Below are 24,230 nucleotides of genomic sequence, written 5' to 3' on the forward strand. Positions count from 1 at the left end.
GAAAAATGGAAAAACACAAGAGGAACAGTGGACACAAGTATCTCCTTTTGCCTGACGCGGCTGGATCTGCCAGTGTTTTGTCATTAAGAAGGTGTTAAGAATGCCCCAGACCCTTCTTACAAAACCTTCTTAACGAAAGATCATCTTAGCGCTAAGAAGCTTTTGGGAAACGCAGCCTTCTTAACGGAAGATAATTGGAAGATAATTTTAGGCTAAGAAGCAATCGGGAAACACGTTGGCTTCGTTGGCTTCTTACGGGAGCCTTAAGAAGGGTCAAAGAAGCTTCTTAGCGCTAAGAAGCTTTTGGGAAACGCATGCCTTCGTAAAGAAGCAATTGGGAAACGCGTTTGCTTCTTAAGGGGGCCTTAACTCATTGAGTGCCAGCCACTTTTGGAGAACGGACGCTCCCAGTGCCAGAGTTTCAGAGCGTTTTCAGTGATTTCTCGAGGCCCACAGAATATTGTGTGATATTACTATGTAAACACCGAACACGCAAAAAGAACAAGGAGACTCTATTGTATCATCAGCAAAAAAAAGTTTATTGATACCATTTTCCGTTCTTTAGTTATCAGCCGGAGAAGATAGGTCAAAAACAGCAAAAATATGCTTTTCTATCAGGAAGCTGAGATATTCAGCCTTTTGTGAAATGCATTATTTCGAGCACATTCACTGACTCTGGCTAATATTTTCTGATGATGTGACCTGGTTTAGTTCTGTGGTGCATGCGTGCCCCACCCCCCTGTCCCCCCCTCTCCCCGCCTCTCCCCGAGTCAGCTGCGAACTCCTCCCCACACGCACAAAGTCTATTCGGAGCCTCTGTTTTTGCGCCGCGCGGCTCCTGGCAGCTCACAGCAGCAACGAGGAAATGCCCAACGCGACTGCAGGTAAGGGTTGGCCCTTCGGCGTTGGGTGCTGCCTTTCTGGTGAGTAATCGTGTGAAGAAACTATGTGCAGACAGACAGACAGGCAGAGGAGCTGCAGTTGTGTGCGCGGATTGATTGCTGTTGGCAAGCAGCCCAGAGCCATCTACATGATGGCTCTGCGATGCAGCATGAGCGCGGTTTCTCTTTGATCACGGCTATTTCAGGCTGTATTCCTGACACTTCTGTCATCTGGAGAGCACTGTCGCCACCTAATGGCTCGGTAAAATAGGTTATAGACATTCAACATGTCCCAAAATGTTACAGGACATAGATCTGGCTTCGATGGACCCCCCCCCCCGTCAAAAAACGCAATTGACGACAATCGTCGTCTTTGGCACTCTACGTCAGTATTTGAATTGACGACAGCTGTCGTCATTGGCACTCAATGAGTTAAGAAGGGTTAAATTAGCTTCTTAGCGCAAAGAAGCTTTTGGGAAACCCAGCCAATCTAAATTAAGAAGTTGCCTATACCTGCAACAAGCCAGAGATGAGACGTGCAGTCAGTCAACAGTCCGATCGGGTAGGCTACACCTTCTCTCTCAGCTTGCTGTGGCACTTTTCTTTATGGTAAACCAGCGGGCATAGACTGTAAGACCCGACACTTGCATTTCAGTTCTGGCCTTTGATCTAAGTGGGGGTTTTTTGGCTGCCCAATTCTGTTCTTCGGGCTCTCCTCCCCTGCACCCCACTCCTCCCCACCGCCCCGCGCTCCCCCCGCCTGCTCTACTCACCTTCGGCAAAAAAACTAAGACTCCTCATGTCTAGAAAGGTAGATGTCCTATCCATAAACAATTTGTCACGTATTGAGCCAAGTGATACAGTAGGCTATGTCTAAGAAAGCGGACAGTGAAGCTTCAGATGTTTCAGCACCGAGGACAGCGCAAGGCACTCTATGCATCGATTGATGAACATTTCAACACCACCGTCGATGGACAGCGACAGGCTGTCACAGACGATGGTCTACCCATGTCACACACACCCTGTTGTGAAGCTTGATTAAAATATAAAAACAAATCTCTAAATCTAAATCCTGCTTTGCAGATAATAATAATATAATAATGGCTTTAATTTATATAGCACACTTTAAAATGTAAAACAAATCTCAAGGTGCTTTACAGTAGCTAAAATAGTAAAATAAATAAATAAAAAATAAATAAAATAAAATAAAAATAAGCTAAAAACAGCTAAAAGCTCCGAGCTAATAAAAAGCAGAGCGGAACAGGTGGGTTTTAAGGCTCGTTTTAAAAACAGCGAGGGATTTAGAGGCCCGAACAGTTCCTGGGAGTTGGTTCCACAGGCGTGGCCCCAGGGTGGAGAAGGCTCGGTCACCCATCGTTGCCAGCTTGGTGCGGGGGACAACAAGTAGGTTGAGGGTGTCGGATCTGAGTGACCGGGAGGGGGGATTGGGGGGGAGGAGTTCTTGAAGGTAGGTGGGACCAGTGTGGTTTACTGCCTTGTAGACCAGGAGGAGGAGTTTGAAGGTGATGCGTTGATTGATGGGGAGCCAGTGAAGTGAGTGGAGGACAGGGGTGATGTGTTCTGACTTCCGGGTTCTGGTAAGAACCCGGGCGGCACAGTTCTGGACATATTGCAGTCTCTGGGTGGATTTGGTGGGGAGGCCTGCAAGCAGGGAGTTGCAGTAATCGATACGGGAGGAGACGAATGCGTGGACCAGTTTTTCTGCGGCGGCTTGGGGTAGGAGGGGTCTGAGCTTTGAGATGTTCCGGAGATGGTAGAATGAGGTTTGGCAGATGGATTTGATGTGGGCGTCAAATGACAGTGTTTGGTCAAGTTTGACACCCAGGCTGGTGACCAGTGAGGAGAGGGGGATGGAGTGTCCATCGATGGTGATGTGGATGATGCCGGCCTGTTTTATTTGGTGAGGTGTACCGATGAGGATGGGTTCAGTTTTACTCCCGTTGAGCTGAAGGGAGCTGTTGCTCATCCAGTGGCGGATGTCATTGAGGCATTTAGTGGCCCGGGCTTGAGTCAGATGGATGTCTGGGGAGGTTTGAAAATAGATTTGAGTGTCATCGGCGTAGCAGTGGAAATTGATGTTGTGGCTCTTCAGTATCTTCCCCAGGGGGAGCATGTACACCAGGAAGAGCAGGGGACCCAGGACTGATCCCTGTGGGACACCAGAGGTGACACTCCTGATGCTGGGGATGAAGCTGCGCAGCGCGACATACTCCAGTCTTCCTGAGAGAAAGGAGAGGAAGACGTCGAGGGCAGTGCCTGTGACTCCCACCTCCCTGAGACGCTGAGACAGGATGACATGGTCCACCGTATCAAACGCGGCGCTCAAGTCCAGGAGGATCAGCAGGCTGGGGGAGCCGGAGTCTGCCGCCATGAGCAGGTCATTCACGACTCTCACCAGGGCTGTCTCAGTGCTGTGTGATGGTCTAAAGCCGGACTGGAAGGTCTCATAGAGCTGATGGGATTGGAGGTGGTCGTGCAGCTGGACGGCAACAACTTTTTCCAGAACCTTAGCAAGGAAGGGCAGGTTGGAAATTGGTCTATAGTTAGAGAGCACCTCTGGGTCGAGGTTGTGTTTTTTAAGCACCGGTCTGATGGCTGCTAGCTTGAGGGAAGGGGGGACTTTGCCAGTGGCCAGGGACCTGTTTATTATGTAGGTGATGGTGGGAACGATGGCTGGGAGGCACAGTTTTAAAAGTGGAGTGGGGATAGGATCCAGGGAGCTGGTGGAAGGGTTCATTTTGAGAATGGTGGCCGATAGCTCATCACTCGTCACCTCTGCAAAGGAATCCAGTGTTTGACCGTTATAGGGGGGGGCGGGGGGAGGGGCAGGGTGAGTGGGGGTGATGTTGTCCCTGATTCCTTCGATCTTCGTTTTGAAGAAGTCCATGAATCGGTTGCAGTCATCGACAGATGGGTCAGCCGCAGAGGAGGCCCTGGGCTTAAGCATCCGATTGATGGTGGAGAACAGGTGCTTGGGGTTGGTATGGCCAGAGTCAATGACGGTGGTGTAATATGACATCCTGGCAGCCCTCAATGCGGCGGCAGATAAACATTTTATTCACATGCCTTTCAACATGTTGCCTTTGCCAGAGCCATTCAGGCGGTGTCTCCTCATATAAACGCATGGTCAATGGGTCAGCATGGCCGGGGGAAATCCTAACACTGATAGACAATGATGGCAGATGATGGTAGCCTACCACTGAAATATTCTTACCGACGGTGTAAAGCATCCTATGGTTTCGCGTTTTACTGATTTTCATGAAAATTGGTGGAAGGGTGTAGCATGGGCCAATGAGAAACCCATAGCCTATATTGAGGATCCAATAGTTTTGATGAAGGATTTAGTCTGAAAATCTAAAGATATCCTCTTTCAGCCATTTCTTGAAAAAATGTGGTTTTGCATTTTTTACAATAGTACACCACTTGTAAAATAAAAGTCGAGTTGTTTCCTTGAAGGAAACTACCTCAAACAAAAGGCTCTGTCTTGTATTTGCATACGAGTTTTGATTGGCTACTCGGCTTAGTTTACATTCTTGCACAGCGTGGAGAATTCACAGGGAATGCCAGTTGTAACGTTAGTGTTTCCCGTGAAACACTAACACCGTGTAGAATAGATGATCTTGTTGGATTAAAGAAGATTCTTTAAACGTTATCTGCGCACAGACACAGACACACAGACACAGACAGACAACATTATGGGACTTACTTACTGATGGCTGCAGCAGTGTGGAGCACTTCCTGGATTTTCCTCATTGGTGACAGTATGAATCCCAACAAATTAAAAAGACACGTGGAGACATTTCAGCAACTAATACAGTGAATACGACTTAGTCCTCTCACAAATGGACTTGCTAATTTTTCTTGAGAAATATTTGTTCTTCTTTGCACAGATACAACTTTATTGATATCGTTCCAACAAAGTGATTGCGCATTTTTGTCTGATGGAGCAATCTAGTTAACTTTGTTATCCTTCTAGCAAAGTGATTGCAATTGCAATTTGTTTGATTTTTCTTTATTTTATAAAAAAAAAAAAAGGCACAGATGGAGCAATTAGTCACAAAATGTCACAAAAGGTCATATAAAAAATAAAGTTCTGATACTTCCACAAGTTGAAGTTGAAGACAAGATAAATTACTGGACTCTAATAACTAGCTATACCTACCTACCTACTTACTTACCAGTGGTGCCTGGAGAGCTTGGCAATAGGGGAGGGCTGAAAAAAATGTGGGCGTTTTTTTTTTCTCTTTTGAGTTTGAAGACAGATTTTAACAACATACAAACAAAACAAAACAAACACGCTCAGACAGCTGGAAAACAAAGCAAAGCATACTATTGATTGACAATTTTATGGTGCTACCACCCATATAAGGGTGCTTACATGCTTATAAAAGCATATGGGTTCCCATACAAGGGGCCAAGACAAACCAGCTGAGCAAGTCACCCACCGCCCCTAACCTCATCAAGGTAGGCCAGAAACGGGTCCCAAATATGTCACTCCTATACCCTAATGTAATCTCAATAGCAGCACCAGTCTCCTTCAAGGAAACAAGATCAATAGAAATCATTAGGCTACAGACCGCTTTATAGATCCACACTGTTACAGCAGGCAACATCAAACTTAATTTCAGTTTAATTCAACACAATCCTAAAACTTGGGTGGTGGCTGGCTTGACAGATTCCTCAACTGCAATAACTTTTCTGGCAGAAGATGTAGCCCAGGCCAGTGTTTCTCGAACTTGTTCATGTTAAGGAGCCCTAAACGGACACAAATTACACCACGCACCCCCATATAGATAAGATTTTGTTCCAGGGTCCCCCATCTGATAAGAGTTTTGCTTTTAGATGTTTTATCACAGACATTATATGAAACCCATGACCAAAATAGTCATACATTCTGTGATTGTATTACTTATGGATGGAATTATATTGAAAATAGATTAATCCCCCCTTTTTGCTGGGGACCCCACTTTGAAAACCACTAGCTTAGGCTACAACTGTTGCAAGAAGGTGAATTTTCACACATTTTCAATGCAGATTGAGGACAAATAAGATGGATTGTCATCTGGTGCATTTTAACGTTAGGCCCACCCAGGAGAAAGAGAGTTGAAGTGGGAATAATTTCTGGCTGAGCAATGTACTGCACCTCAAAATAAAGTAAGATATTTAGGCTACAGTTAGTCTGTCAGTAAAAGGTTTGATGGATGAACAAATCAATCAAAAACACTTCACTACTTCCAACATAGGCTACAAGTTTTGTTTCATTCCATTGCATGGAAGGGGCGAGTTGCGTGCTGCCAAATTCAGTTTAAAAATGTGCGAGTTTAAGATCGCCATTTTATTAGGAAATGGCGGGCTATTCAGCATAAAACAATATAATACGAAAAAGTAGCGCTACTTGGTGAATGCCGAATTTAGTAGAAGACCCGGATAACTCGAACTTAATTGACTTACTTGCATATCCATGCTGTCTGTAGCCGGTGTGAGTGCAGCCGATGAGGTTAAAGTATCCCAGTGTTTGCTTCTGAGCCTCCGTGAGGCTTCGTGTACCGCGCTGCCCTCTCTCTAAACTCGTTGTAGAAAGTCGTGTTGAGGCGCTCGCGTAATACGATGCAACGACTGTCTGGCTTGTGAGCTAACTTACTGCTTGATAATAAAAAAACATAGGAAAAGAGAAAGGGGAAAGTATAGGTGCTACGTCTGTAAATCTATCTATTAGCCTGTCAGGTTGTCACAGCAAAGTGGAGGTCTTCATTTCCTACTGACAATGGAGCTGGATTCAACAAGATTTTCAGACGTATTCAGCATTGGACAATACAATGTCAATCTTAGCAATCTATCCAATCAACAACCAATTTGGTTGAATAAATTAATTGATTGGTATTGATTGGTAAGGGCAGGTCCCTGTCCAGCTCAATCTGATTGGTTGAAAAACACATCACTCTCACATCGTTCTCTGTGAATTGCAAGTGTTTTTCTACGATAAATTACCAAGTAAATAAACGCCCACAGGGGTAATGTTTTTTTACATACCCCCTGCAGGCCCGGGCCAGGGCCAGAGTGACTCCTGTCGGCATGGAGCTCTCAATTTCCATCAGTGCCCTACAGGTCACTGTTATTGAAGCATTTTAAGAATATAATGGATGAAAAAATTAGCGTCTGCACATCAGAAAAAACACATTTGATTGATATTTTATTATAAAAAATATGAAAAATGAAAAATAAAAATATAAAAAATTATAAAAAAAAAATTATTATATAAAATCCCCAAGCTAATAGAGGAGGACCATCCTCCTATGCCTCACTGGAAAAACCTCCTCTGCTACTTACCTACATGTACGTACCTACCTACCCACCTACCTACCTACCTACCTGTACTTTTTGTGTACTTTTTGTGTTTTCACATTATTTTTCTCTTAGTCCATTCTCACTTCTTTCATTTTGTTAATTTGTTTTATCGCTGTGTCTTAATCTCATTGCCATCTCAGCTCTCGCTACATTCCGCATCCGCAAAGTAGACTTCTACGGTGGCATAGAAGACTTTTACGCTGGTAAGTGGTCAGATGTGTGTATGTGTGTGCAGATGTATGAGTGTGTATGTGTTGCTTGTGTGTTTTTGTGATTAGTAATATGCAGAAAATGTGCATTTGTTCATGGGAAATGTTTACTTTGGTCACACCGTTTAAATGATTAACACAAATGATTAAATGATTAAAGCACGGGTGCTCTTTACACCCCCTGAATGTTTCAGCCTGATCGCACATAAAATGGCATACTGTAGCTGTGGCCGGCACAAAAATTGAAACGGACAGACAGACCCCACCACATTGCCAAATGTACATATGTGACCTGCTCCATCAAAATGAGTCGGATGTCGCGCTAATGTGTTTCTGTTGAAACGCGATTTTATGAAAAAATGTTTATTTTGGCAGTTTTCGTATTTTACCTGATTCTAGTCAAATAAAGCCTTGGCTTTCATTCTGTGTAAAGATGATTGTGAAATTCGAACGATAAATATAGTTTTTAAGCTGTTAAAGGAAGAGTGAGAAATGTGAAAGTACACCGCTCTGCCCTGCTCTCTGACTTCAGGTTGCCGCCTCAGTCATTCATTCATTTCTTGTTGCCAGATAAAGAGTTTTGTTACTGGTTTGTTATTTTAGACTAGTTTGAGCAGTTTGTATAATGTTAAACCTCTTCAAAATCTGCCCCCGGTCGGACTAATCCGAAACGGCCTGGCAACCCCTCCCCACAGCCCGTGCCTCTGTCTCTGTCTGTGCCTCCCTCTCCCAACCTCTCCTATACATGTTTGTCCACTAAATTTATTGATTCTCTATAGCAACATCTTGACCAGCTCTCATCATGTCCATGTATGGATGTATGGATTTCCCTCTGGCATGTTTTAGAAAAATAAAAATAAAAGAAGTGAGTAGAAAACCGTGCATCAGCTGACAATCCACACCAGACAGGTGCCTTTCGTATGTGCCCTTCAGAAGAGGGACTGATTCAACACATGAAAAAAGTAATCTGGAGCACACGGTCAAAGTTTAGGCAATTTAATACGTGCTAAGTGCAACAAGCAGACTACGTTTCGACACGCAAAGTGTCCTCAGAGTAAAAAAAGAAAAGGAGAAAAAGCGAGTGTTTGTCATCTGTCAGTTTTGGCAGGCTGTGAAATGACAGGACTTAAAGTAACCATGCATTTGCGCAATGAAGACATTGCTCGTCTTTTAAATTAAATTGCTGTTAGAGGTGCAACCAGACAGCAATTGGACAGCTAATTTCAGATGATTTCACCACTCCCTTAACTGCTGATGAGGAGAGGTGACTGGTGCGTGACTCTGACACTGAACAGCCGCTCCACCTCGCAGTCGAGCTGTCCGGGGGGCGGGGGCTAGCTCCCATGATGGTCGTGATGATGATGATGAAAGCGGGGAGGAAGATACCACTCGTTTCTGACCCGATGGCGAAATGCAATCTCAGATTAAACTGAGAAAAGCACGGGAGTAGCCTACAAGTGTGACTGCAAACGTTACAACAGATGCCCTTAGCGCTTCACCCCGGACGAGATGGTGAGAAGAGCAACCAAATTAAAGACATTAGTAATGCTATAGACTACATAATTATTTGATTAATTAATTAATGTATTTATTTTATAGATGGGATCGTTAACGCCATTAACGGCTGCGTTAACGCGAGACTCTTAGCGCGCGATAAAAAAATTATCGCCGTTAATCTATTCTCAAAGTTGTCTGGTAGCAGGGTCCACTTATATTGAGCAGGCCATGATGATTATCACTTTAGAATGGAACAGGTATGTAAGCGCGGACATTTATGTCTGCCGCTCTCATGAGGTGGTTTTTCAGACGTGTCGATATAGCAGTTTATCGCAAAAGTGTAATGGAAACAGATTTTCCGCATTTGCACGTCATGTATTACCGTCTTTTCCTTTGGAAAAGCACACACCGGTGCGGTGCTCCTGACTGAAGTCACTTCAGTATTCAGTATTCAGTGAAGTGAATACAGTGACTGTGAGTAATACATTACACACGTTTCAGGTGCAATGTTATAATAGCCTACACAACATTCTGAAATGTCTAAATCGGATAGTTTGTATAGGCTACCTTTTTTCCTCTGTCTGTCGCGCTCGCATTCACCGCAGCCAGCAACATTTTGCGACTCATTTTCTTTTGAATTGATAATCAGGCTCGTTTATATGCGTTGTAACTTCATGTTGTGATTTGCATTGACCATTGGTTAGATTTGAGCATGCAGGGGACGGGATATGGGCAGATCCCCGTGCGTAATCACTGTGGCAGCTGCTGGTAATGGGGAATTGCGTTCAGGTGTGCGCGCATCAGACCAAACTCAACTTCAATGGAAACGCCTACAAGTCGCAATTGTACATTGTCGAAGTTGTAGAAATATCGCAATTATTTTGCGAAAAACTGTAATGGAAACACAGCTACTGACAGTTTAATGCCAGTTTAATATTATTGATCCCAGAAATGTGGGTTGTTGTTCTTATACCCTCTGGTGTTCATTCCAGGTAGTTCAGGATAGAACTTTGTCCAGATGAAGACAAACCATGTGTGTAACCTGCTGGTTTCTTACCTTTAAATGCCTACTGGCTATTCAAGTTGAATTGAATAAACAGAAACCTCACAAGGACTTACTTCTATATTTTGAATGGCTTCGACATACTTCAAATGACCCATTTTAATCTAGATTAATCTAGATTAATGACCAGGATTAATCTAGATTAATCTAGATTAAAAAAATTAATCTATTCCCATCTCTAATTTATTTGTTTGTTTGTAAAGGCTATAGTAGGCATAGTGTTTTCCTGATAATCAATGGACATGAGAAAATCACAGCTATGAATATGTTTGTGTGTTTATGAGCATTTTGAGAGACAATGTGAGGAAAATGATTTCAGCAAAATAGCCACAGGGGTGGCCAAACTTTTTTGGTTGTGGGACGCATACAGAAAAATAGTCGCGGGCCAAACAATATTAAGCGCGGCAGTTTTCGCGGCAAAACAATTGGACCAGAAAACCCTTGTGCCATCAAAAATTGAATTTCTACCTAAATAAATATATGACACAATTTATTGATGCGCTCACCTATTACAATGGGTATTTCTGTATGTTATCAAATTTTATTTTCCTGTGCCAACAGGTTAAGACAGAGATAATTTAACATAACATTAGTATTAAACATTAATTCATTTTTTTTATTTATTTTTTTAATAAATAGACCATGTCAGGGTGCCCAAGTATAACCCATTTTCAATGGTTTTAAATTGAAAAAACGAAATGGGGGGAATCCGGTTTTTATGCCTCCGCCGGCGAAGCCAGGCCGAAGGCATTATGGATCCGGGTTGTCCGTCCGTACGGATGTCCGTCCGTCCGTACGGATGTTTGTTAACGCCATATCTGAGGAATGCCTTGATGGAATTTCATCAGATTCGTCTTAAACATTCACTTAGGCTCAAGGATGATCTGATTAGATTTTGGTGGTCAAAGGTCAAAGGTCAAGGTCACTGTGACCTCTCGAACGCCATTTTCAAGCTTGTTAACGCGATATCTGAGGAACGCCTGGACGGAATTTCATCAGATTCGCCTTAAACATTCACTTAGGCTCAAGGATGATCTGATTAGATTTTGGTGGTCAAAGGTCAAAGGTCAAGGTCACTGTGACCTCTCGAACGCCATTTTCAAGCTTGTTAACGCGATATCTGAGGAACGCCTGGACGGAATTTCATCAGATTCGCCTTAAACATTCACTTAGGCTCAAGGATGATCTGATTAGATTTTGGTGGTCAAAGGTCAAAGGTCAAGGTCACTGTGACCTCTCAAACGCTATTTTCAAGCTTGTTAACGCGATATCTGAGGAACGCCTGGACGGAATTTCATCAGATTCGCCTTAAACATTCACTTAGGCTCAAGGATGAACTGATGCCATTTTGGTTATCAAAGGTCAAAGGTCAAGGTCACAGTGACCTAACAAATGCCATTTTCAAGCTCAGTAACGCCATATCTCAGTAACACATTGACTAAATTTCTTCACATTTGGCTCAAATATCCAATTCTGCACAGAAACGCCTTGATGCAATTTCTTCCAATTTGGCTCCAACATCCACTTGGACTCAAGAATGAACTAATGGCGGAGGCATAAGTCCGCGTTGCGGTCGTTCTAGTTTGTTTTTGTTTTTCAGTTTCTTTTTCTTAATGTTTTTGTTTTTCCGTTTTTTCCCCCGTTTTCGTTTTCGTTTTCCGTTTTAAACTTTGAAACAGAAAAACGGAAAAACGTTTTTAGCATTTTTTTTTTTTTTTCTAAATTCATTGCGGGCCACTTAAAAACGGAGTTGTACCGCAGTTGGCCCACGGGCCGTAGTTTGGCCACCCCTGGCCTATAATAATGTTAGAGAGAGAGAGAGGTACAGGAGATTATAAAACAATTTCTAATTTCTTAGCTAAACAAAATAATAGCCTATAGCCTAATGAAAGTTTGGAGGGTTGTAAATCCATCTGATACCACATGGTGAATGTTATGTTCTGAACATGGGGCATATGATATGTCATTTTGTAGCTGAAAAATATCTGGCTCTGCAGTTGGGAAGATCAGCTCCCACCTGACCCTCCCCCCCGGATCATAAAACCACCATACAGATTTTTAGCCCAATCTGACCTGGGGAGGTGGTTTCCAGGACTTTCCAGGCAGTAAACCACCTGGAAATTCCTGATAACCACCTGGACCTTCCATGACCTTCCCCAGATCATAACACACCGCCATACAAATGTTCAGCCCATTCAGACCTGGGGGAGGTGGTTTCAAAGAGTTTCAAGGTGGTTTCCAAGATCTTCCAGGAAACCACCTGGAATGTCCTGGAAACCAACTGGATCTTCCCATGACATTCCCCGGATCATAACACACTGCTATAAAAAAAAGATCAGCCGAACCCAACCTTGGGAGGTGGTTTCCAGGACTTTCCAGGAAACCACCTGGAATGTCCTGAAGACCACCTGGACCTTCCCATGACCTTCCCCATTTCATAACACACTGCCATACAAATGTTCAGGCCAATCCGTCCTGGGGAGGTAGTTTCCAAGACTTTCCAGGTGGTTTCCAGGACTTTCCAGGAAACTACCTGGAAAGTCCTGGAAACCAACTGGGCCTTCCCATGACCTTCGCCAGATCATAACACACCGCCATACAAATTTTCAGCCCATTCAGACCTGGGGGAGGTGGTTTCAAAGACTTTCAAGGTGGTTTCCAGGATCTTCCAGGAAACCACCTGGAATGTCCTGCAAACCAACTGGACCTTCCCATGACCTTCGCCGGATCATAACACACGGTCATAAAAAATTGCTTGAGGTACATCACTGATGACATCATCATTGAGTGCTTGAGTGACATCACTAGTGACATCATCAATCACCAGCAGTAGTAGTAAGCAGTAGTAGTAGTAGTAGTAGCAGTAGTTGTAATAGTAGTAGTAGTAGTGGTGGTAGTGACAACTCAGATTTTTCTTTTAATGTTTGAATGATTTCTCTAATAAATGTTTCAGAATTGATGTCAAACTTTGAGGCCGTTTTTCTCAAAAACATAGTTTGGAAACAGTCAAGACATAAACGGGTGTATCTCACTCAATCTTTGGAGTACAAAGATCATTTTTATATCCCCAGAAAGCTTACATTCTCCTCTTTCCAATAGTGTATTAAACTCAAAATGTGTTTTGGGGTCAATGTGACTCAAAATGATGGTGCATATATATCGATCGATAGATATTTCATTTCCATATTTAAACTTGTTGCAAAACTTGTCATAACTTCATTCTTTTAAGTGATTTTGCTAACCCTCTTCACAAATCCATTTTGGATGCCCACCTCTCATAATTCATATTGTGATTACCCCCCCTTCAATTCATTGTTTATCTCTGCAACATATCAATACACAACATGCAGCCAGTGCTTACTTCCTGTGTGTGTGTGTGTGTGTGTGTGTGTGTGTGTGTGTGCGTGTGTGTGTGTGTGTGTGTGTGTGCGTGCGTGCGTGTGTGTGCGTGCATGCATGCGTGCATGTGTGTGTGTGTGGTGTGTGTGTGTGTGTGTGTGTTTGTCCGCCCACAGAGCATGAGAAGTATAAGCTTTGTAAGACTGCTAAGTACATGAACCTGCACTTTGAGGTCAAGTTGCTGTACGACGAGTATGTTAAGGACCTCCCTGTCTTCACACACACTGTGCCAGAGTACCCAATGTAAGACACAAACACACACACATGCGCACACACACACACACACACACACACACACACACACACACACACACACACGCCACACACACACACACACACACACACACAGACACACACACACACACACACACACACACACACACACACACACCTCTTTATCTCCATCGGTCTGTTTTTGTCTCTCCCAGGTGGTTCCTCCAGTTTGGCTTGGCCTCCCTGGCTGAGAATGAAAAAGAGTTGATGGAGTTTATGCACGGAGCGTTCGAGAGAGACAAGAGAGAAGGGGTGAGTGATGGCCAAGTGCTCAGCGATACTGTGTATGGGGGTCCCTATTAGTACTATTAGCTTTAATGCTATAAATTAAAACGTTAAAAAAAAACCATTTTAACACAAAAATATAGCATCACTAAACTGACCATTTCCTTGTAACTTTCACCAACTGAAGGACAGCTAAACTTGATTTTTCTGAACAATTCCTCTTGGGGATTGCGCTAAAGTACAGCAGTAGTTATGGGATAAAGTGAGACCTATCTGTGACAGAATGAGTGATAGCTGTAGTCTCACAGCCCCCTGTTCACTGACAGCTCCATGGAAGCTGTGAACATAAGAACATCGAAAAAGCGTGGTCACTTGGTAACGTTTCAAAGGTATGAATCTTGGATCGAACGTGATTTCTGATTTGGAGGAATCGGAGCCAGTTCATGTCGGACAATTCGAACTTCCTTTTCAGTAAATCAAAGGATGCAAAATAACCATCAATGTATAGATCTTTGAAGGAAACTAGCCCCTTCTCACTCCAGACATGGTAGCTCTTGTCTAACCACGGAGGCAAAAAGGAATGATTGAAACAAATTGGCGTGTGAACAGAAACATCTCAAAACCTTCCTCACTTGGTTTAGAATTCTGACAGAGTTTCTCACAACAAAACTTGAATTATGTAATGTAAATTGTAATGTAAAATAACAGGGCTGGTAGAGAACATTTGGCAACAGAGCTGGCCTCCATTTTCAGCCACTCCAAGAGTTAAGTTACCAGGAGTACCTTGCCGCCAGAACATTAAAGCCCTCATATTGGCAGCCCAATAGTAGTGCCTAAACACTGGTAAGGCTAGTCCTCCCTCAGATTTAGGCTTTTGCAAGTTAATTTTTGAAAGTCTATGGTTCTTGTAGTTCCAGATGTAAGACAGAATTATGGAGTCCAGCTCTTTGAAGAAAGCAGATGTAAGAAAATGGGGAGGTTCTGGCACAAATAAAGGAATCTGGGAAGCGAGACCATTTTAACTGAGTTTATACGGCCAATCATGGACAGAGGGAGAATTTTCCAGTTTTCTATACATTGTTTAACTCATTCACTGCCAACAACGTATGAACACGTTTTCAGAATCCAGCTGTTCCCTGCCAACAACGTGTTTACACGTTTTTGGCATCGATTTTTTTTTTTTGACGGTGGGTTGTGCATCTAAGCCTTTTACATCTCTTATATAATTATTGGAGCCACCGAACGTTTACAACCCATTCCACCGACCCACTAAGTGGCAACAGTGCTCTCTCCTGGCTAGAGAAAGGAAAGCATTTTTTTAACTTGTCAAGCCATTCTCAGCCCAGCCATTCTCCTTTTCGCGCTGATTGCTGGCGATGCGGGATTGCAAATTTACATAATAGATTCAGCCGATCTACTATGATCGGGTGATAGATTACAGGTGGAGGAACACACTTTGAAACACGCAGCATAAATATGACCAGAATCGCAAAAGCTTCTCTCAACCAAAACTCCAAACGAGCGAGTCCATCCCGACTTCCTCAAACAGCGGCCCAGACATGCAGGCACAGGAGAGCAGCAAAGCACTGACTGGTGACAAGCTTGTCCGCCCACGGAGGGCGGAGTTGAAGCAACTCGAGAGGGAGGGAGAGAGAGAGAGAGAGAGAGAGAGAGAGAGAGAGAGAGGGAGGGAGAGCGAGAGGGAGGGAGAGAGAGAGAGAGAGCGAGAGGGGGAGGGAGAGAGAGAGAGAGAGAGCCAAAAATGAATGGTTAAAGTGACCGTTCCATCCAATTTCACAAAAAGCCGTTTATCTCTGAATATTCTTTTTCACGCTAAAACCATGCTGTATTCAACTGCTAATGCTTACATAACTACTAACTCTACAAACTAACTCTTTTAGACAGAGAAAGTACACATTCTATTAGTACTTTTGAGATATTGTATGTTCACAAACTCCAAGCTGAAACGAATCCTCGGCTCTTATAAAATGAGCCATAATCCTCAAAAAACGGCTTGGCAGAAGCTACCTACAGCAAAAAAAAACGTCTGGCAGTCAATGTGTTAAGTTTCGAAATAAAATCACCAAAATTCATCTTAAATATTTGGTTAGGATCTTTAGGTATGGTCAAATCAAGATAAGTGAAGCGGTTCTTTGCCAATTTAAATGGGAGATTGTCCAGGAAACCTGGAGTGAAAGCATCGGAGAGCGGCATGAAATCACTCTTTGTCCAATTAATTGTGTAGCCAGACAGCTTACCGAACAAGGTGATTAATTGCAGGAGAGGGGGAATTGACTCTTCTGAATTGTGCAGATATAATATTACATAATCAGCATACAGATGCGTGTCTCGACACCTCCGACCTCTATGCCCGTAAGGTTTGGGTGACTACGTATTTTTAAGGCAAGAGGTTTGAGTGCGACGGCGAAGAGGCCCGGCGATAGAGGGCAACCCTGCTGAACCGAACAAAGTAATGGGAACCTGGTTGACTTGTCACCGTTGCAAGTTTTACCCAGAATATGAATGAGTCACCAAATCCGAATCTATGCAGTGATTTAAACATATAAGGCCACTCAACCGGATCAAATGCCTTTTGTGCATCCAGTGATAAAATTGCTGCACCATCAGTCCTACTATGATCTGCGTATATGGTATTGAGAAGTCGTCTAACATTGGAGAAAGAAAATCTACTTGGGATGAACCCTGTCTGATCGGGATGAATGATGGATGACAAGTGCCTATTCAGCCGGGTAGCCAGCATTTTGGTGATTATCTTTCTATCAAAATTTTGAAGTGCTATGGGTCTGTAGCTGGCCGGGTCCACTTCCTCCTTCCCCTTTTTTAAGATGTAATGTTAGCTTCATATAGCATTTTGGGCAAGGCTTTATCTTTCTTAGAGCTAGATATCATTCTGAGGAGTGGGGCGAGAATGCTGCAAAATTTCGCATAAAATTCAGCCCTGTATCCATCCGGTCCAGCTGCTTTGCCTGACGGGAAATATTTAATGGCAGAAGTTATGGTAACGCTTTATATTAAGGTTACCATAAGTGTTAATTAATAGGTAATAAGGCTCTTATAAGGTGCTTATTCAGAATCAGAATCAGAATCAGAAAGACTTTAATGATCCCCGGGGGGAAATTGGGACAAGTTACAGTAGCTCGCTCACAGAACACACATAGCATGAAGTAAACAATAGTAAATGCAAAATAAGCAGAATAAGAAGAATAAGAATAAGAATAAGAACAACATAGCATAGGATAAACAGTAGTAAATGCGATAGAAGCAAAAATAAGTAGAATACGTCTAAGCGAGCAAAATATGTAGAGAAGTATACATTACATGCAATTATCTTTATTGCACACAGACTTATATTGTCGGCTTGCCCTATACGTTACACGTGGCTCAGCCAGGCACAGTTAACCTATCGGCTGGCTCAGTCTCAGGGAGACTGAGCCGAGGTGCTCTTTTAAGAGAGGCATTAAATAGACCAATGGCCACAGGCAGGAATTATTTCCTGTGCCTCTCCGTATTGCATCTACATGTAGGTGGAATCAGTCTCTCAATGAACGTGCTCCTATGTTTGACTAGCACGCAGTGGAGTGGGTGCGAGTCGTTGCTCATGATGGAGCGTAGCCTGGACAACGTTCTCTTCTCTGACACTGCAGACAGAGAGCCCAGATCCAGCCCCACAATGTCCCTGGCCTTACGGATCAGTTTGTTGAGTCTGTTGGCGTCCGCTGCCTTCAGCCTGCTGCCCCAGCACACAATAGCATACAGGAAGGCACTAGCCACTACCGACTCATAGAACATCCTCAGCATGGTCCGGCAAACGTTGAAGGACCTCAGCCGTCTCAGAAAGTAGAGACGGCTTAGGGCCCTTCTTATGGAGTGCATCAGAGTTGTTAGCCCAGTCTAGTTTATTGGCAATGTACACTCCAAGGTACTTGTGATCCTCCACTATGTCAACACTGACCCCGTGGATTGAAACAGGGGTCACCGGAGCCTTGACCCTCCTCAGGTCCACCACCAGCTCCTTTGTCTTTGACACGTTGAGCTGCAGGTGGTTCTGCTCACACCATGTGACAAAGTTGGCCACCACATCCCGATACTCATCGTAGTCGCCATCTTTGACACATCCTACTATCGCAGAGTCGTCAGAGAACTTCTGAAGGTGGCAAGACTCTGTCTGGTAGGTGAAGTCCTTGGTGTAGATGGTGAAGAAGAAGGGAGATAAGACCGTCCCCTGTGGTGCTCCCGTATTGCTGACCACTCTGTCTGACACAGTTCTGCAGGCGCACATACTGTGGTCTGCCCGACAGGTAGTCCACAATCCAGGCCACCAGGGGGGCATCCACCCGCATCGTCGTCAGCTTCTCACCCAGTAGAGCCGGCCTGATGGTGTTGAAGGCACTGGAGAAGTCGAAGAACATGACTCTCACAGTGCTGGCCGGGTTGTCAAGGTGGGCGTATGCGCGGTTGGTCAGGTAGATGACAGCGTCCTCCACTCCCAGTCGGGGCTGGTAGGCGAATTGGAGGGGGTCAAGGAATGGTTTGACCATAGGCCTGAGTTTCTCCAGGGTCTTCATGATGTGGGACGTCAAAGCTACTGGCCTGTAGTCGTTGGAGCCACTGGGTCTTGGCTTTTTACACTGTAAACCCAAATAAGTTGAGAATACTCAAAACTTTTGTGGAAACTGATTACATAATAAGTTTTAAGTTAACTAAAAATATTTACAAAAATATTTAAGTTAACTGAACTAATTTTCTTAAGGTAGTAGTAACTAAAAATTACTATGTATTTCAAACTTAAAAAGTGTATGGTAGTAGTAATTAAGAATTACAATGTACTCAAACTTAAAAGTGTTTTTTTTATTGTTTTTTTTAAGTGCACTGTACATAAAAAATATTGTTTAATATATGTAATCTTTTTTGGTTTATCCATACTTCATTATTTTGATGCGGTAGTACTTATATACTAACTCAAAACATATACTTGTGCATAACTCAAAGGCCAAGGATTTTTTAAATTGATTTAAGTTCAGAATACTCAAAACCAAACAAACACACACAAAACTTCAGCTGTAAAATTATCTTTTTTTATTCAATCTAAACATGTTTTTATCCAAACATATTTGAACATGTAGCAGCATAACCTACTATACAGTATATAAACCCTGCTCTAGCTCAGTGGAACCAGGAACTGAGCACCTTAAAAGTGCTACGAGGAAGTTTCAGTCTTGATTTTGTCTGTGGATAAAAGTGGTGTTAGCCTGGAACATGGAGGCTCTTGCCACTGTCTCAACTGGGCTGTCTGAGCTGTGACAGGTGAGGTAGGGTGTTTCTCAGTCAGAAAGCCTCTGCCGCTGTTTGATTGATTGCATAAGGCTAATGTGATTGGTTTATTTCCCAGGCAGAACAAAGATCATGACCAGTCTCAGATGGACGTGAAACAGGTTGGCCGTGCGCCCCAACAGTGCAGGCATTTAGGAAAATATGATTTCTCAATCACCAATGGTCTCATTTGCTGATGTAAGTAAGATGTGAGGCATCAGTATTACATTTAGACTGTTTTTAAAAGGTCCTCGTAGCTGCTTTAATGTAAAACCTATGGCCTGATTTCTTAAAACAACAATTAGAATGATCTTGCAGGCATGGGCATCAAATTGCAAATGAAAACATAAAAAATAAACAAAATAAATAATATTAATGAATCAATAAAACATGTACTTTAAGTGCAAACATGAGCAACATAAATAAAACATCTCAATCACCTCCTGATTTACATGTCAAACACACAGTAACAAAAACTGAGCATCTTAAAGTGCTTATTATAAAAGTCATGAACTGATTTTTAAATGATCTATTTAGTCAGACCAAAAGCATCATGAGCTACAAAAACAGCCAGCTGTCATGCATTACTTTTCAATGGGAACTGGCGTCCGGCACCATGGCAGCAGTGAGTGACATGATGCCAGTGACCAGAGAAATTAGTTGAAGCTGAGCTGAAATTAACTTTATGCAAATTACTATTAGCAGGGGTACTGCTGAAGCAGCAACCAATTGCAGATCTGGATTTGATGTTCTTTCCGAATGGCTCTGCTGTAAACATCTCCCTATCATACTTAAGGTCCTAGCAAATCCCGTTGGTGACACCTACTGAAGTCTGGCAATGAGCAGCCAGTGAGAATGCCCAGTGGCACAAATGATGCTTCTGGTCTGAGTGTACTCTTAGAGGTAGTCAAACTGCATGGCCATCAAACAACAAATGGAATTGGAAAGATACAAAAAATATTTATATATACCGGTACTCTTGTTAAAACAAGACATCAAGTCAATTCAACTTGTGAAAATCTTCAAAAACAAAACCTAAAATAAGGCACATGTCATCTTATTTCAGGATTCCGATGACCAAGTTGCTGTGCAAACATGAGCAACAGAGGTAGATTTGGTGGGCACTGGGCAATACAAAAGATACCACCAATATACTAGCACAAGTGGTTGTTTTGCTTAGAATCATAACTTCACAGTATGTTGTTGAATACATTGTTATTTAAAGCAACTATGAACAACAGTTTTGCTTGTTATGAAATAATAGTGATGCCGCAGCCTCACATCAAGACCAAAGCCGAGTGAGCTCTGCCTAGCAACAGACCCTAAACAAGAAGAACGGCTTTCATCGCTGATTACCAGTAAGATAAGTTTTAAAAAGAAATTGAAAACAGCATTAAGACAAAAAGAAATAAGTTTACATTAAAATATAGATAGGCCTACTTAATGTACACTAAGGATATGACTGTTTGAGAATTTAATTCCTTTTATTATATTTTTGTGATTTGATAGTGATACTATGTTAGTGCATTGAATGTATTTTTATATGCGATGTTATGTATGTATGTATGTATGTATGTATTGTTTTGTTTTGTTGTGTGTGGACCCCAGGAAGACTAGTTGTTGCTGCGGTGATGACTAATGGGGATCCGTAATAAAGATAAAGATAAAGATCGCTACTTCCAGGGGCTTTCTACTCTCGTGAACATCTCTCGTTATATTCTAACAGTTTGTTTGGAAGTAATTTTGTGGTTATGCTGCCGTAAACCATTTCGTTTCACTTCCGTGTCTTTCCGTCCCAGAGAGAGACTCTATAAACAACGAGCACTCGCCGTTTCACTCGGCTTTGGTCTCATCTGCTGTTATAGATAAGATGTGAGGCATCACTATTAAATTTAGACTGTTTCATAACAAGTGAAAATGTTGCGCATAGTTGCTTTAAGCATTTTAATTGAACAGTTTAAATGCTGAAATCATACATTCATTTTGTTATTAGAAAACACAATCAATATTTTAGCGGTTGTTAGCCACGGGCTCGTTTCTGAGATACATTTCAGTGCTTTAGTCTAAGTTCAAAGTTCAGTGAAATAAAATAAGAGTATAATGGGTCAATTTTGTCGACATTTTTTCGCTCATCGGGAAGCACAATCAATATTTTACAGGTTGTTAGTCGCAGGCTCATTTTTGAGATACATTTCAGTGCTTTAGGTTAACTTTAAATTTCAGTGAAATGAAAAAAGAAAAACAATGGATAAATTGGGTCGATCTTTTTAGTAAATTTGAGTTGTTTTAAAAGCAGGTCTCACCTCTGGACTCTTGGCTTTTTAGTTAATTTTGTGTGCACGTGTATACACACAATTATACCTTGGCCTACTCTTTCATTAACAGGTCATTTTTGAGATTGAGCAGGCATGGCTTCAGTGCTGTACTGTCATCAAGACCCATCAGTACTTTTTGGATGAAGGTAAAAGTGTGAATGAGTTTCTTGGGGTAGTCCAAATGCAATGCATACATCAACCCAAACAACAATGCAAATGCATCAGCCAACCTGGGAAGATCGTTCATCACAAGATCATCTTCCACCACAACAGCAATGCTTGCAGGACTGAAGTGAACAGGAATTGCAGTGCCCTCTGTGACCACCGTGAGAAGACCAACAGGAGTGTTAATGATGTCTGGCTCGTCTGACTGCTCCATCTGGAATATGAATAGAGGGTTTAACTGTATGGTTAACTTGAAGGAACTACCCAATTACATTTATATTACAGCGGATAATTTCACAGGTTATTACTCAACAGATAAGTATTTTAGTAGGAATTTTACAAGTGATTATTCTACAGGCCACCATCCAACAGGTACTGTAGGTATTTTAGAGGTAAATATTATACAGGTGGTTATTCAATAGGTAAGTATAACCAGGTAGGTATTCTACAGGTAATTACGGTACACATACTGGTAAGGTAGGTATTGTACAGGTAGACACTATTGATATGTAGATGTGTCTCATATACTGTAGGTATTTTTAAGGGGGTCATCCCTATGTTCCCCCAGAAACATACATTTTCCCCATCCAGGTTAGGGCCTATGTTCCCTCAGAGTTAGGTAAGCAACATGTCTTTTCCCAGGATGGCAAAGGCATGACCCAACCTAGTCTGACTTTGGTTGGTTAGGCTTAGTCACGGGGAGTGATGAGTGGTTAGGTTTAGGCATGGGGAGTGATGATTGGTTAGGTTTATACATGGGTAATGATTGGTTAGGTTTAGACATGAGGAGTGATGAGTGGTTAGGTTTAGGCATGGGAGGGGAGGGGATTGGTTAGGGTTTGGCATGGGGAGTGATGATTGGTTAAAGTTAGTGTAAAATATCAGGGTAAACCAATCAGTGGTCGGCAGCCTTCACCATCCTGGGAAAAAAGATAGTGTTAGGTCCTGGTCAGAGGGAACATAGGGCTGAGGGAAAATAGGGCTGATGGAACATAGAGACACTCCCACTTTTAAGTAATTGTGGCAAGAAGAGTGTATGTGTTATATTTCATGAGGTAAGGTCTACGTTAGGCCAGGGCTTTGTGAGAGCTTAAGAAGAGCGTCACCAAAAAACAATGGTGATTTGATTTTGCACATGATCTCACACATACCCGAAAACTATAAACAATTTTGCAGGCATTGCTTTAGTTTGACAGTTAGGGGTCTTTTCATAGCAACCTTTTGAGGTGGAAAAGCAGGAAGTAATAACATAATAACCAATAACATTAATGAGGCCCCTGGTACTGGAACACCTAAACAGAATGGAACCATAATTAATTGTATTGGTTACACCTGCTTTACTTCCTGCTTTTACCACCTCAAAACAGTTGCTGTGAAATGGGTCCACTGAGAGATGATTTGAGTTTAGTTGTGGACCAGTGATGTCATTCATGCACAAATTACACTGGTCCACAACTTAACTCAAATCAACTCAACTGTCAAACTAAATGAATGGTTGCAAAGGTTTTTAGTTTTCAGATATGTGCAAGATCATGTGCAAAATAAATCAGCATTGAAGCACATATATGTGTGTACCCACACACTCACTACACAGGGTTTAGTAGATGTTTGCTAGGCATAGTTATACATAATCACTAGGGCACTGCCCAGGTAAAAAGAAAAAAGAAAAAAAAAGAAGAAAAAAGCTAAATAACCTTGGAAAGCACATAATATGACCTCATTGATATTAACAGTTCTGGGAATGCACTGAATACTTACATTCCAAGTCTTGAAGAACTGTGGGTCCTCCTCACGCAGGTATACCGGGAGGGCACCAAGGGCTGCAGTGCGTTTCATGTTGACATCTTGCACTTGCTGGAAGGACAAGCAAAAATGAACATGAGAAACAAGTGCAGGCCATGACTTAAAGCTCAAAACATCTATATTACAGGAGAACTAACTCATCAAGGATTTCTAATGACAATAGAAGGACCATTCTTTGTGTCACAGCCATGACAACTGTGACTTGTAAGTAAGCCATTGGCCAACTTATTTTGAGTGACTACTTTGTATACAATGAAGACAGTAAAGTATTGAGAAATTTAGAGCTGTGCTTGGCAGAACTTGACTTCAACCAAGTTAATCTTTAACACACCTGGAGATCATAGATCTTTAGGAGGTCACGCAGAGCATCTGCTATTTTGCCTGTGCGTGACGCCTTCTGTCTGTACAAGGCCACCAGCCGTGGTGTGTGTCGGTCAAGCTCAGCAAAGAACTGGTTCCGTAGGTTGACGTTTGTGATACGGTGGAACTCGGCACAAACCTACAAAACCACACACACACACACACACACACACACACACACACACACACACACACACACACACAATAAGACCAATAATGGATTTGCAACTGAAATATTCTTATCTAGGCAATATAGTCGTATATTTGGTATTCTTTTTGAGTGTAATAGATCCTAAAAGTTTGGCCTGTCAGTGACAAATCTGTGTTGCGAATTCTTCAAATC

General features: G+C 42.5%; 1 protein-coding gene across 1 annotated transcript in view; it reads left to right on the top strand.

The window, feature by feature from the left end:
- Positions 1–24,230, top strand: part of LOC310800854 (protein unc-13 homolog B-like) — a gene marked incomplete at both ends in the record, with an annotated part of 267,146 nt that overhangs the window by 138,351 nt on the left and 104,565 nt on the right. Inside the window, 2 exons of the mRNA XM_083664751.1 lie at positions 13,532–13,658; positions 13,844–13,940. Coding sequence (XP_083520877.1) covers positions 13,532–13,658; positions 13,844–13,940 — 224 coding nt within the window. The remainder of the gene's footprint in view (positions 1–13,531; positions 13,659–13,843; positions 13,941–24,230) is intronic.

The sequence above is a fragment of the Poromitra crassiceps genome (genome assembly GCF_964638095.1).
Source record: "Poromitra crassiceps genome assembly, contig: HAP1_SCAFFOLD_125, whole genome shotgun sequence".
In the NCBI taxonomy this organism is placed as follows: Eukaryota; Metazoa; Chordata; class Actinopteri; order Beryciformes; family Melamphaidae; genus Poromitra; species Poromitra crassiceps.